The sequence below is a fragment of the Sebastes umbrosus genome, chromosome 21 (assembly GCF_015220745.1).
Source record: "Sebastes umbrosus isolate fSebUmb1 chromosome 21, fSebUmb1.pri, whole genome shotgun sequence".
Taxonomy (NCBI): Eukaryota; Metazoa; Chordata; class Actinopteri; order Perciformes; family Sebastidae; genus Sebastes; species Sebastes umbrosus.
Window position 1 is genome coordinate 20,751,543 of NC_051289.1, and position 13,567 is coordinate 20,765,109.

General features: G+C 40.2%; 1 protein-coding gene across 1 annotated transcript; it reads left to right on the forward strand.

Moving 5' to 3' along the window:
• Positions 1-4,005: 4,005 nt before the first annotated feature.
• On the forward strand, positions 4,006-10,027 carry nrros (negative regulator of reactive oxygen species). The gene is made up of 3 exons (XM_037757320.1): positions 4,006-4,420; positions 6,021-6,135; positions 7,978-10,027. Exons 2-3 carry the CDS (start codon positions 6,034-6,036, stop codon positions 9,934-9,936), a joined length of 2,061 nt encoding a protein of 686 aa, XP_037613248.1. The 5' UTR covers positions 4,006-4,420; positions 6,021-6,033; the 3' UTR covers positions 9,937-10,027.
• Positions 10,028-13,567: the final 3,540 nt, after the last annotated feature.

The window sequence follows — 13,567 nt, forward strand, 5'->3', positions numbered from 1 at the left end:
TTCTGGGGGAAAAAAATATTTCACTCAGAAGCAACAGCAGTTTGTTTTGAAAGATACAGAGCCAGATAAGCATGACTCATAAATGTTAGATTAATAGAGAAAAACAACGTGCAGCACCCACAGAAGCTCAACCTTCATCAACAGGAAATAAAAGGAAAAGACATCAGAGCACTGGACACACTGTTCTGCTGCGGCGAGACCTCAGAGGGTTACCACTTCAATAAATGATTGATTGGATATGTGCTGCCAATGCTAAGAGCTTTCTGCCTATATTTGTCCCTTTGTCTTTGAATTTCCCAGAGGCTGCGTATCTATCTCCTAATACACAGTATGTCTAGTTTCCCGCCACTCCGTCCTGTTCTGACCCTGAACGTCTGTTTACCAGACTGCCTCATCAATGTCAGTGTCTCCATCCTTGATGGTTTTAACTGCCGGTCTGTCGCTCTACCTCTTGGGCTGAATTCCTCCTGACTGTGTTTCTAGCTGCAGTAGCTGTCCATCAGCATACCTCTCTAACAATGTAAATGTGGAGGCGAGCACAACAGCTCAAATTCCTCGTCTGTTGTTCAATATCTGGAAAGATTGCAGCAGCTCTACACTATACTTAGATAATAATTTAGTAGGGGTTATTGTATTTTTCATTTGTAATTGTATATAACAAGAACAAAATGTATAGGCATTTTAATGCTATCCCCTGAAATAACTATGATCCCATGGGCTTACACCTGCAATACTAGTTTCAAATGTGCAATATATCCTGTCTCCACAAGAGGACAGTGATCATGTTGTGCATGTTATGCAAAATAGCCATAAACCACAGACAATCCTGGTCATGTGCAGTATGAAATCTCAAGAGGATAGAGGTTCTCCACTTTATTTTTCATTATAAATCAAGCAGGCGTTTGCTAATTGTGGAGTGAATTTTATGGTTAAACAACAGCTTAAGATATTACAAAACAAATGATGTACGTTAGAAAGATATTAGGAGCAAGAGGGGAATTACATCTGTATCTACTCTACGGTTGAGAAAACAGGTGAAGAGGAAAATTTTACTCTGAGACTCTGAGAAGCCTCCATGTTCTTTATACCCTCAATGCTGTGGTGTTTGTTTACTGCAGGGTGACAGTTGCCCACATCACAAGATGTCACCCATGGGATTTCACACCCCAACTGCCACATCAGCTCTCAAAAATAGAATGCAAATTTTCATGCCGTACTTTTTCTTAATATGTCCTCAAATAGACAAATGAGAGTGATCGGAATTCACACTTGTGCTGCACATGTTTTTCACACTACATCACAACGTGTTCAGTGTGAGAAATGCTTTCTATCCGTCTGCTCAGAATACAAGAATAACACGAGAGACAAGTGCATGCTGAGCTACAACTGTGGAAGTGGAAATGTTGCTTTATACCGCTATTTTACACACAAAGCCACTAAAAGTGACCTCGCTGGTGTAACACTAGGGGAAGGGTCAGTCATTCAGCTGAAATATAAAGCACTGTATCTCCACTGTGAAGGCAGGTTTGTTATCAACAAGTCAGAAAGGTGTACGGTGGGGGATTAACAGAAATTCAACTGCTAAATGCATTTTAAAATTATTTCGTTTATGCAGCGTGGGTGAGAATTAAAGGTGTCATGTGGAGTTTTCTTGTAAACAAAGTTGTTTACATTCAGTGTTTCTCTACTTGACCCCAACACCAGACACCACAGCTACTGTTTACCACAGCTTATGACTTTTGAGTAACAACTGATTAGTAAAACTCTTACACTGTACTTTTGACTTCCAGCAGCTCCTGAAATTCTCAATAAAACGTATGTATGTGCCCTTTAATCCATAACTCACATCACAGGCTCATAATTGTCATATCTTCAATCAGAAATAAACAAACCAATCAGGCGAGCATTCTTAAAGGTTTACTCACCCAGAATACTTGTCGCCACATTGTTGAAAAAGTGATTACTAGTGTGATATTAAAATGGACAAATAGAGGTCTGCTGTGGTCACTCATCAAAGTATGAGGTTTATTAAGACAAGCTTGCAGAAAGAGCATGAGGGTCTGTGTCTCAGCCGTCTCTGCTGAGTGCAGGGAGGATGTCGTAATAACAGGATGAAGATGCCAGCAAGGTCACAGAAGTAGCAAAAGTGTGTGTGTGTGTGTGTGTGTGTGTATGTGTGTGTGTGTGTGTGTGTGTGTGCACAAGAACAAATAAAATGGGTGCCCACTCATAAAAACTATGCTCCATAGCACTACTACAGGTAAAAATAATGATAACAGGGAAACTATAAATGTGCTAAATTTGAAATTCAGAGAATTAGTATAGCAGCAAACGTCCGGCCGCAAGTGAGTCCCTGTTTGTGTCCCACTGGCTAGCTAATGGCCACCGCTGTGCACTGCGTTCATACAGCGCCCACCCTCCGGTTCCCCTTCAGGTAAACACTAAAGTGTCTCTTTCAGCACTGTTGGCATTGTTTGCACTGTTCGTGCTGTTAGCATCGTTAACAAAGAGTATAAAAGCAGTCGCTGCCGCCATTTTGGACTGAAAACACTTATTATATTTATGATATTTTATTGTTCAACACAGGGCATTTCGGTAGAATATGACCATAGAATAGAAATAATATTGTTATACTTTTTAGGCAGACGTTTTACTGGCGCCTGGTAGTTGCTTTCAGTCCAAAATGGCGGAAGTGTAGCTTTGCGGCTGAGCGCTGATGTTGCAATGGAACGAACAATTGATTTTCACTTCTTGGCAATATACATTCTTTGCCGTTAGCTGCTAGACGCCGGCTCAGCCGTCGCCATGTTGAGGGGCCACGTGGAGGGAATCCCTCAATCATAGATATGCTTTGAATTTGGAATTTAGCACCACCTAAGAAAATTCTACTTTTCAATTTTGGGTTTTTTATTTAGAACTGCAACACAAGACCAAAATGGGTCGTGTGTCTTCTGGTGCTAGCGAACGAAGCCATGAAGCCGGCCATGCTAGAGCGACATCTGATTACAAAGCACCCGGAATATCACGGCAAAAAAATTAAAATGTGTTTCTGTTGGTCACTATGAAACCTGAAGTATTTCGGTTGCTAAGTTTTAGAATACCAATAGTTCAAATGGTAGTAAGCATATGCTTATTCTGTGTTACGATTATGAGAAGGTCCTTGGAAAATGTTCTCCCCTGCATAAGGGGTCCCTGGGCCCAACAATTTGAGAATGCCTGCTCTAGTGGGCCCAAAGGTTTTGCTCTCTTTTTTAGATGTTTCAGAATAAGATTAGCTGTATATGAACACACAAACAGTAAATGCAGGAGCACGACAATAAAAACAGGTCAGTTCAACTGCTACTTTTTTTTTTTACATCGTATGACCAGTTGATACGCTTCATCACGGACATTTTAAGAGAGCGTCACACAACCGCGTCAATCAACCGCAACATGGAGTCATGGATTAGGACATCCTGTTGCCACACAAACTTACAACAGAGTCAGAAGTGAGAGCTGGAGATGTCCTGTGTGAAAACAGGAAGGAATCTAACATATGAACTCTCCAAGGACGCAAGGCACCATCACTTCCTGATTCCCAATTCCCTATTCTCTATCACCCATGGGTGACTACTAAGGAGATGCAAGTTAACTAGCGGAGTTGACAAAGTAAGCGTAACAAAAGACTTAGACGCAGTAGCTGGGCTTCAAGAAAGAGAACGAAACACATGTTGTTACCTAAAGTAGCCATGTTGCAAACATATTAGTATTGAAAGTAAAGCATTCAAAGACTTCTCCATTATAGTATGCTGCAGTGATATGGTTTGTGCTGCTGTCCATCAATGTTATGCTATGTAGTATCTGGCCCAGAACCATTGTGTGACCCTTTAACACACTACTTTGCATTCACAGACTTGAGTGTGTCTGTTTCTGTGTGTTTTGTAATGTCTGTTGCAGTGACAGGCCGAATATCAGGCAGGAAGGGTGTGTGTGTTGAGTGGTTTCCTCTTTAGTAGCTTGGCTGATCAGAAGAAGCCGAGGGTGTGAAGGGTGTGTTCTCGTTGGGTTTTTGTGGTTGCAGTTGTGCTACCAACCCTACTTGCCTGCACAACATCATTATTCGTCGTGGTGTTTGTGTGTGACGGAAATTTCAAACAAAAAAAAACTTGTGCTGTGCCGGTTGAGAACCCTGCACTCGCCTTCCTGTGGCCCCGGGCTCGAGAGCCTCTTTCTGATTGCAGTTTGTGTCCATGTGACTTTGGTTTCCGCTGCTCGCCTGCTTCCGCGAATAGTAAAAAGAGGCATCGGTGCTTCAGTCAGAGCAGAGGAAGGCACGCTGAAGCTCACACATGAGAACACACTCTGCAACTGCGAGTCAACCAGCGATATGGTCAGAGGATCAACCGTCAGTGGCTTGGGAAATCCACACCTAACCACCAGCGTAAGTACATGCACCGTGCACTACTCTAGTACTGCTGCACTAGTTTAGTACTGCAGTACGCTAAAAGAAGGAAACTGCATGCTTTGTCTAAAATTAGAATGTTGAATTTAAACATTTTGTATTTGAGCAAGATATCGATCATCTGTTTTTGTGCATGCTAGAAATCCTGCTTGTGCTGCATAGGATGTCATAAACATTATTGTTACAACAAATATCAGCATATAAATCTAGTTTTCAATATGTTTATCAATGTTGCATAATGAGTCGTTATTCATGTTAACAAATTGATCGGTATTGCATTTGAGTAATGACCCTTGAGTTTTGGATTGGCCACTATTCAAATTCAAAAGTTTGAAAAAACAAATGTCTTTTCAATGTAATAATACAGATTTTTAGTTTCAGTTTATAAATGTTAAATAAACAGGTCACATATTTTATCATTAATATATTGATGAATGGGACCGTATGCTGTAGTTTTGTGCAATCCTTATGCAATATTAGCGTGGTTTCTCACAAACTGCCTGTATCACGGCCAGAAAAGAGAAAATAGTATTCTGAAAAAAGTGTGCAACTCTCCTCCAGAACACATTATATAGTTTAGAAATTGAGTAGCATTATTGCCAGTGTTGTAAACAACAATGTAGTTAACAGTCAGCCATGCAGATTGGTGAAGATAAACTATATATAATTACTATTTTTGAACAAAAAATAACAGCAAAGTGATAAGAACAGTGATAAAATGTTGTTATAGAAAACAAAAAAAGTGTTCATATGAAAGTAAAAAAAAAACAGTGAAGGGTTTTATTGATAACAGCCCCCTAAAACAACATAGGCCTACTTCCTAATGCCATTAAAATACAAAAGAATAAAATGCGTGCAAGCCAAAAAGGAACACAAAACCACTATATTCAGTATGCGTCACGCAGTGGTTTGAATCAAAATTAGGGAAATTTTACCAAAACGTCCAGCTGCTGGTTTCTGGGAAAAAATATGAGAATAGAGAATATACATCATATTATTTAACTTCAACTTCTTTTATTGTGTAGGGTCAACCAGACACAACAGAAAATGAATGTGAGGATTACATTACACCGACATGAAAGACATATGAACACACCGTTCTCACGTTTGTCAAATCATATTTATAACTAACATTTAAGGTTAGGATACAATGGGTAAAATAATTTGCTCAAGGCTACAGGAATGTTTTAGTTATGACAAAATAATAAAAAGTTAAAAAGTTGAGTGAAAATCTTCACTCACAGTAAGAAAGTTTTTGGCATGAGTCGGTAATCGAGCCTAGGCCGTGAGAACTGTATCTGCCCGTCCACTTCTCTAACCTCCACACCGCCTCAACACTTTAATGTCAAGCTGCTGTCTCGCTCTCCCAGTTTGATAATCCACTTTTAGTGGAGGGATTGATTTTCCCCCAATTTTGCATGCACAGAGCACATTATTTTCATTTTAAGACATGGTGCTCATTTCAAAATGATACCATGCTCATCATCACATGCAAATCATATTAAGTATGATTTTAAACTGAATAAGAGTAAAGCTAACGCAGCATCATTCCTCCCTCTCTCCTTGTACTTGTCAACAGTGAGGATGTTAAAATGCCCGTCCACGGGCTCACTCCCATCCTGCTTTGCCTGTTACCCATATGGAGGATCCTTACGCCGGTCTCAAGTCATCCACAAAACAGCCCATGTCCGCTGGTAAGATGTCTCTCTTTTACTCAGCTCGAACATGTCTAAATGAACCGAGTTCTCACAAACATAGTGTAGCGTAGGAGTATACAGCATATCTGATCTTATTCTAGTTTTAGGAAGAAAAGTGCCTCAACTCAGATGTACTACTTTGATAAAAAAAGAAAATAGCCTTTTTTGTTTTTATGTTATCATTACAACATACATACTCTGATGCTGCATTCAGTGTGTATCAGATGTTCTGTAAACATGATAACGGAGACTAAAAATGTTCATGTGAACATCCTGCAGGAAATTACATATTTGGAGGGGATATTTTGTGTGCTCTGATTTTTCACACTTTGTCTCATCGGGGAAGAAAAGTGAGTAATTTATTAACTAACTCATCAAAGTTGTGTATTAAATGTTAGAATTATTATAATCATTTTCACACTAAAAGTGTCCACTTTCTATTAAGCCACTGTCATTTAACAACTTCACATTTAAATGGGTGGATTTTGTAATGGAAGTACCCTTTATTAATGACTTGATCACTTTCTAAATAGCCATGAAGTCAGCAAGTGAATAAATTCTTAATAATTGGGGCTCGGTCTGGAGGCTGTAGCTGTTTCCCAGATGGTAACTGGTTGTGAGCGGTTGACAATCTTCCTGATAAATTAAGTAGCTAAAAAAAAAGTTTTCACAATCTGACAACCCCCACATTTTACGTATTAATGATTTATTACTGATATATTAAGCAGCAAATATTCATTTACTAAACACTAATAAAGACAGTTGTTACAACTTTCGGAAAGTGGTACACAATTAAGGAAGAAGGAAATGAGAAATGTCTGCTGTGGATTGTTATGGTTGATTTAACATTTTTAAAATGTAAATGATTAAAGAAATAAAATGTGTCAAAACACCTCAGAGATGAAGCAACAAAAGCCGTCACTCTTTCTGACGTGATCTAAGTGCAACTGAAAAGTGGCACACAGAAGAACAAATATTTCAACTGGTTTATTAAAACTGAAACATTTTGATGAACTGTCAACTGACTGTTAATAATATAATAATAATAATAATAATAATAATAATAATAATAATAATAATAATAATAATATGTTCAACTACTGTGTGACTATGTGTGCCTAAAAGGTGTGTTTAAAATATTTTTGGGGAACAAACGCTGTGACTTAAAACTAATTCTAAAAAGTAAACTAATTCAAAACCTGTCAAGTAAGTGATGAAAATGTACAAAGTCAATTATCACGAGGGCAACAAAACTAAGTACTACAGCCACGCTACCTGCTCTGTGAGGCTGTACTCAGGTAGAGTGGTGCTTTGAGCTAAATTCTAACATCGCCATACTACCATGTTCACAGTAACAATGCTAACATGCTGATGTTGATGCACATAATATTTACCAGGTTCACCATCTTAGTTTAGCCTAACGCTAATCAGCACTAAAAACAAAGCACAACTGAAGCTGATGGGAATGTCATTCATTTTGCAGGTGTTTGGACATAAAGTAAAGTATTGGGCAACAAAGTCAGCTGAATTCATCTTCAAGGGACCTCAAGTATTTGTAGCAAACTTCATCACAATCAATCCATCCAGCAGTTGTTGATTTATTTCACTCTGGACCAAAGTCGTGGACCAACTGACCGACAGACTGACATCCCTAAGGACATGCCGCTAGTGTGGCTAAAAACTAAGAAAGTAAAATTTCTGATGTTAGATAAAGTGATATGAGAGGTTAAACAATCCTTTCCAAAAGGAAGCTTGCTGATATAAAGCCACAAAAGAGTAAAATCTTGTGCCGAAGCCTTGTGACTTTTGTTCCTGAACTTTGCATAATTTCTTTTACAGATACAAAGAACGGCTCTCTGCAACAATCACAAGCTCTCCTCCGTACCTGCAGGACTGCCAGACAACTTAGAGGAGCTTCAGCTCAACCACAATCACATTCAAACACTACACGATGACTCTCTTCTCCGTTACCCCTCATTAAACACCCTGAGCTTAGCTTGTAACAGTTTGGAGAAATTAGAATCAAACACTTTTCAAGACACAAAATTGTTAGAAAGCCTCAATTTAGCAAATAACGATCTTCATATTGGCTACCAAGAAACCAGCCACGCATTAAAGACTCTACCCAGGCTTAGAGCTCTGGATCTCTCTGAGAATGAGCTCGATGATGAAATGGTGGCCACTCTGCTTGAAAATCTGACATCCCTGGAGTACCTCAATCTCTCCGGAAACCTCTTGCAGAGACTGGATGAGACCTCGTTCAGGGATCTTCACCAACTCAAAGAACTTGACCTACAGAGAAACCTCATGTACGAGATCGATGGCGCCTTCGACAGCAATCCCAAGCTCCAGCGGCTCAACTTGGCCTTCAACTACCTGCTTTGCCTGACAGACTTCCACATGACCCAACTGGTGGTCCTCAACGCCAGCCACAACTTCATCGAGTGGTTCATCTCCAGACCAGACCTTAACGACACCTTCCAGCTAGAGACACTTGATCTGTCAGATAACAAACTGCTCTTCTTTCCTTTCTTGCCCAGCCACAGTCACTTGCAGAATCTTTACCTGTCCCACAACAGCGTCAGCTTTTACGAACACTTGGCAGACAACAGCACATTCCCGAACACGACTACAACTGTTGAGTTCTACAATATGAAGAAGTACGCGGGCAACGTGACGGCTCAGCTGTGGGACGACAGCCTTCACGGCGACGTCTCCTCTCTAGAGATTTTGGATCTAAGAGGGAACCTGGTGGAGTATTTTCCTCAAGGATTCATCCAGAAAATGCCTGCCCTGTCCAGACTTCGAATGTGCACGAACTGTCTGGAAACCTTAAATCTAACGTCGGAACAGTTTTCTGGGAGCTTGTATGAGTTGGACGTTAGCAACAACAGGCTGAACCAGATCGTAGCCGATGGAGGTACGCTGACCGCTCTTGGCAATCTGACGTACCTTAACCTTAGCCTGAACGATCTTCAGTTGTTACCCTTGGGATTATTTTCCTCATTGCCAAGCCTCAGGTCAGTGGATCTCAGTTATAACAACCTCGACATTTGCCCTCCTGAGGAAGCTGAGACCAGTAAAGACACCAGCTCAGCTTGTGTGGATTGGAAAAACATTGCATCCCTAAGGCAGCTTTACCTTAAGGGATGCAACCTTAAAAGAATTCCATCATCTGCATTCGCTGGGTTGTCTCTATCGCACTTGGAACTGTCCGACAACCCTGGACTCGTTGTCCAAGAATCAATACAAAGTCTCAGCAGAACGTTACAGCATCTAGGTTTAGGAAACACTCACACACAAGACTTTGACTTCTCCCATTTCCAGAGTCTGAAGTTTTTAAACATTTCAAGGAACTCTCTTCCCCATCTTCCCCCTTCACTTCTAGATCTTGACCTGGAAGTGCTGGATTTGAGGGACAACAGACTGTCCACTATTCCCTCAGGTCAAGCGAACGCATTAGCCCCGAAACTGCACACTGTTTTCCTCACAGGAAATCCGTTCAACTGCTGCCAAACTGAATGGTTCAGGACATTCGAAACAACAAAGACAATCAATTTGGTCGGACAATCATACATTGAATGCGAGGATCTCATCCAAACGACACACAGAGTGGAGCACTTCCAGTCATTCTACTGTTTGGAGAGAGGCAGGGAATCTATGCTCTGGTACATTCTGCTTTTCGTTCCCATCTGTCTTTCTTTCGTGGGCATTTTGGTTATTGTTCTCCTCAGCTTCAAGCCCAAAATGCTACAAAAGTCAATCAAGAAGAGGTGTTTGAAGCCTACTTCTTACTGATACTTTATAAACCCTAAACAAAACCATATTTTGTACAGTATATTATTGGGAAATGTAATGTTGTCAATAAATTCAATTCATTGTAAAACTGTCTACAATAATGAAGGAACAATTCTATGATATTTAAGAAACAGGGTATTCATAGTTCACATTGATATGCTGTTGAAGTGCGGTTCAAAACCAGACCCTAAGCCTAATACCCTGATGTAAAAATGCGGCTGCGTTCTTGTGGGACTTGATGTGTGTGTGTGTGTGTGTGTGTGTGCGTGAACATATGCAGAAGTAGTGTGATGCAAGCTGTTGCTATAAGCAGCAAAGGAAACATGAAATTTCCTGTTTTGCTAAGATGTGCAGGAACTGCACAGTTCAGTATCTCAGCGAGGAGGGGTTTGAGGTTTCCTTCCCATCAGGGGGACACAGATGCAACATAGAAATGACATTCCAGTGTGTCAGTACAGATGTTATAATAAACCTTACAAACAAAGGAGAGCATAATTTCTCTACCTTTGTGCGTATGTGTGTTGTTGTTCAGAAGGCTGGTAGATCTGTGTGGAGCTGTGCACAGTGCCGGAGGCCTAACCAGAAAGTAACCAGAATACCGCTGTGGTGATGCTCAGGGTCATGGTGGTTGGAACATAAAAAAGAGAAACCAAAGTGAAGTTGTGTCAAAGCCTAGAAACACCATCATTTTTACATATCTTTTATGACGTAAAGTCATCAGAGTCAAAACATGTTTTTTGGTGTTGCGCCTGGGTTCAACTCAGGGCAGCCGTTGACTACAGACAGACAAACAGGCTTGTGACTCGAAGATTTCTGTTTGACAATCTTTGTCCATCTTTGTACGTTATTAATAAGCAGTGTGAACAATGACTCATCCTGCACTTCTTAATTCATATTGGATGGCAACTAGAAACCAGTGTACGTCTACTTTAAAGCAAAAGTACCAGCAAATATTGTGCCGAGGGGTGCAAAAAATGAGGTTTTCAGTTTCTATCAGGAAATTAAGAGCAGGCGATATAAAGTAAAGACGTCTCGGTAACTGTTCTGACACAACGGCGTCTGATCACATTGGGAAAGACTTGCCGTCAAGAAATCATCATTTGCGGAAGGCACTTTGTCACTGGTCACAGATTGTTGACCAAGAGGAATTGAATTTGATTACTCAGCTATATTAGAAGTTAGAAGACAACTACAGAAAATAGGTTAGAGGACATTCACACAACACTGCAGCCAAACTTTGTTGCTAACTTGTGTATAAATGCATTAGATGTGATTGCACAAGCCATATTCGGTAGTTGTCACATAAAAACTATACGAATTATATCACTGCCCAGTCAAGTTTATTGTGTGCACATACATAGCACAGCAAACTTGCTACACACACATCAATGCAGCTCATTTGTCTTTGCAAAACAACCCAGCTGTGGTTATGGGGTCCGCACTTGAAGCGAGTTACACCGCAATACAATACTCTTTACAAGAGATGTGGCTGAGTGAAACAATGTAGTGGTCACAGTTTCTCACAGATAAATGCAATTGTGTATAATGGAGAAGTGAAATTTGTGCTTTAGTGGTCAGATGAGATTCTTCCGAGTTGCATTCTGACTAGTCCCCTCCACCCCTCCCTTTCCAAGACTACAGTAACGTGAGGCGCTAAGTGCAAACCCGTGGTAATGACGTTCGCCTCGCTTAGTAGCCATCCTTACCATAATAACACCACTTTAGGAAGTCAGACAACGGCTGGCGGTACCACAGTTTTGCACTCACGTTACCTCTGAACTACGGTGGCCTTCAGGTAACGTACAAAATGTAGTGGTTTGTCTGTTCTGGGCTACTGTAGAAACATGGCGGACTCCGTGAAGAGGACCCGCTCCCTATGTAGATATGAAGGGCTCATTCTAAGCTAACGAAAACATGATTCTTAGTTTCAGGTGGTTACGACTAAAACATAGTTGAGAATATTATATTCCATTTCTGCTAATAGATCCCCTGAAATGTTACACACTGTTCCTTTAAGCAGGTATAATATACATATATGTTTTTTACCATCTTAGTGTAGTGTGTTAGCATGCTGACATTTGCTAATAATTACACACAAATATCATTTTATGTACGATACCACAAGTAATTGGGCATAAATCACCAACAGTTTCAACCGGCATTCATAGAGTCTAGCTGCTAGCATGGCTAAAAACACAGCCTTCTTAGTAGTGACAAAATGTCTTTGACAGTGATAATACGGTGGCTACTTGTTATCCAATAACAGTGTTAACCAGCCTATTCAGCAAACACATCAGATAAGCAGCAGTTTATCTTCTTACTTCACTTTTTCACTCTCCTGATGACAAAAAGTTTGAGATACATCGCAAAAAAGACTGACATTTTGCTTTTTTTTGCCTGCACATCAAGTGAACTTTAAGGAGGCCTAAAATGGCAGATGTCAACAAGTATTTTCTGTGCAACGTGTGACAGAAAATAAGGACCAATGAAAGAGGAAGTGTTTCTTCACAGGATCACTCATCTGATCTGAAAACCGGTTAAGGCTTACTTTATCTGAGTGAGTAGGGATATTTTTAGAGATAAAGATGTGAAAGATAAGAAAAACATAGTCAGTCAGGTTTCGGAATGCAGAATACTGTACAAAGTTATGCTCACAGCTGAGGTTTTATATTTGATATCTCAGTCTTTACTCTATATTTTAATGTGGTGTCCATTTGTATCAAAAACCTGGGCTTTTAGGCTTTAGCTTTAAATATCAAACTCATAAAAAAAACTCTTTGTTAAATGGTAACACAGGCTACTAAGGTGAAAGGTTAGTCGTGATTGTCTCTGACGCTGATGGGCGCGTGCTGGAAAAAGAAAACATTGTCCCATGTAAGCTGATGTACAGGCAGCTTCTTAGTCAACAGGCAGTTTGCAAAACTCCACTTCCTCTTAACCCTTCCTGCTCTTATGAGGAGCGAGGACGAGGCGCTTTGCACCGGACTTATTGTTCAGCCAGGAAACTCTTAATATCAGGTGTTAACTGTGTGGCTGCCTCAACACTGCTGAAAGTGACTAATGACAGAATGTGCAAAACAAATATATATTTCACTGTAGGTTTTACAGGCTCATTTTATAAAGCTGCAGTCAGAGAGAAGTCCAGTACAGGATGCCTTGGTTATCCCTTCCCTTTAAATCTTCTGCAAATGAATACATTCTGTCAAACTGGGTCAGTGTTTGGTTATTTTCTGGGGATTTGTATGTTTCTGGTCCACAGCTGCTAGCACTACAGCATGGAGCTTCACTGGGAGTTGTGGGAGTCACTGGGGAACAGGTCAGGAGAGAGCCAAAAATAACACCAGGGTAGAGAGAATCTACTCTTTACTCGCCGAATTATCTTTGAATGTATCAACATTAAGAATATATATTTCAGGATTTTCTTTAAAATAAAGTCATTCTTAGGTGATAAAAAGAAAAATTGTTCGTCAACAAGTAGGACAAATCAACAGAATACGCTTTCATTCAGTGTCAAAATAAGTAGCCCTCGGATCAAGTGCTTGTGTTTTTCAAATCATTTGACCTCTTTCACAGAATTGTGTCACACCACTAGCGTAGCGACCCTTTTAAACTCAACATTATTATAGATCTA

What these genes read in the sequence shown, in the direction of transcription:
- nrros (XM_037757320.1), top strand. Translation starts at nt 6,034, where the DNA reads ATGCCCGTCCACGGGCTCACTCCCATCCTGCTTTGCCTGTTACCCATA. An exon ending in AAAACAGCCCATGTCCGCTG is followed by an intron (nt 6,136 to 7,977) that starts GTAAGATGTCTC and finishes TTTCTTTTACAG; the next exon opens with ATACAAAGAACGGCTCTCTG.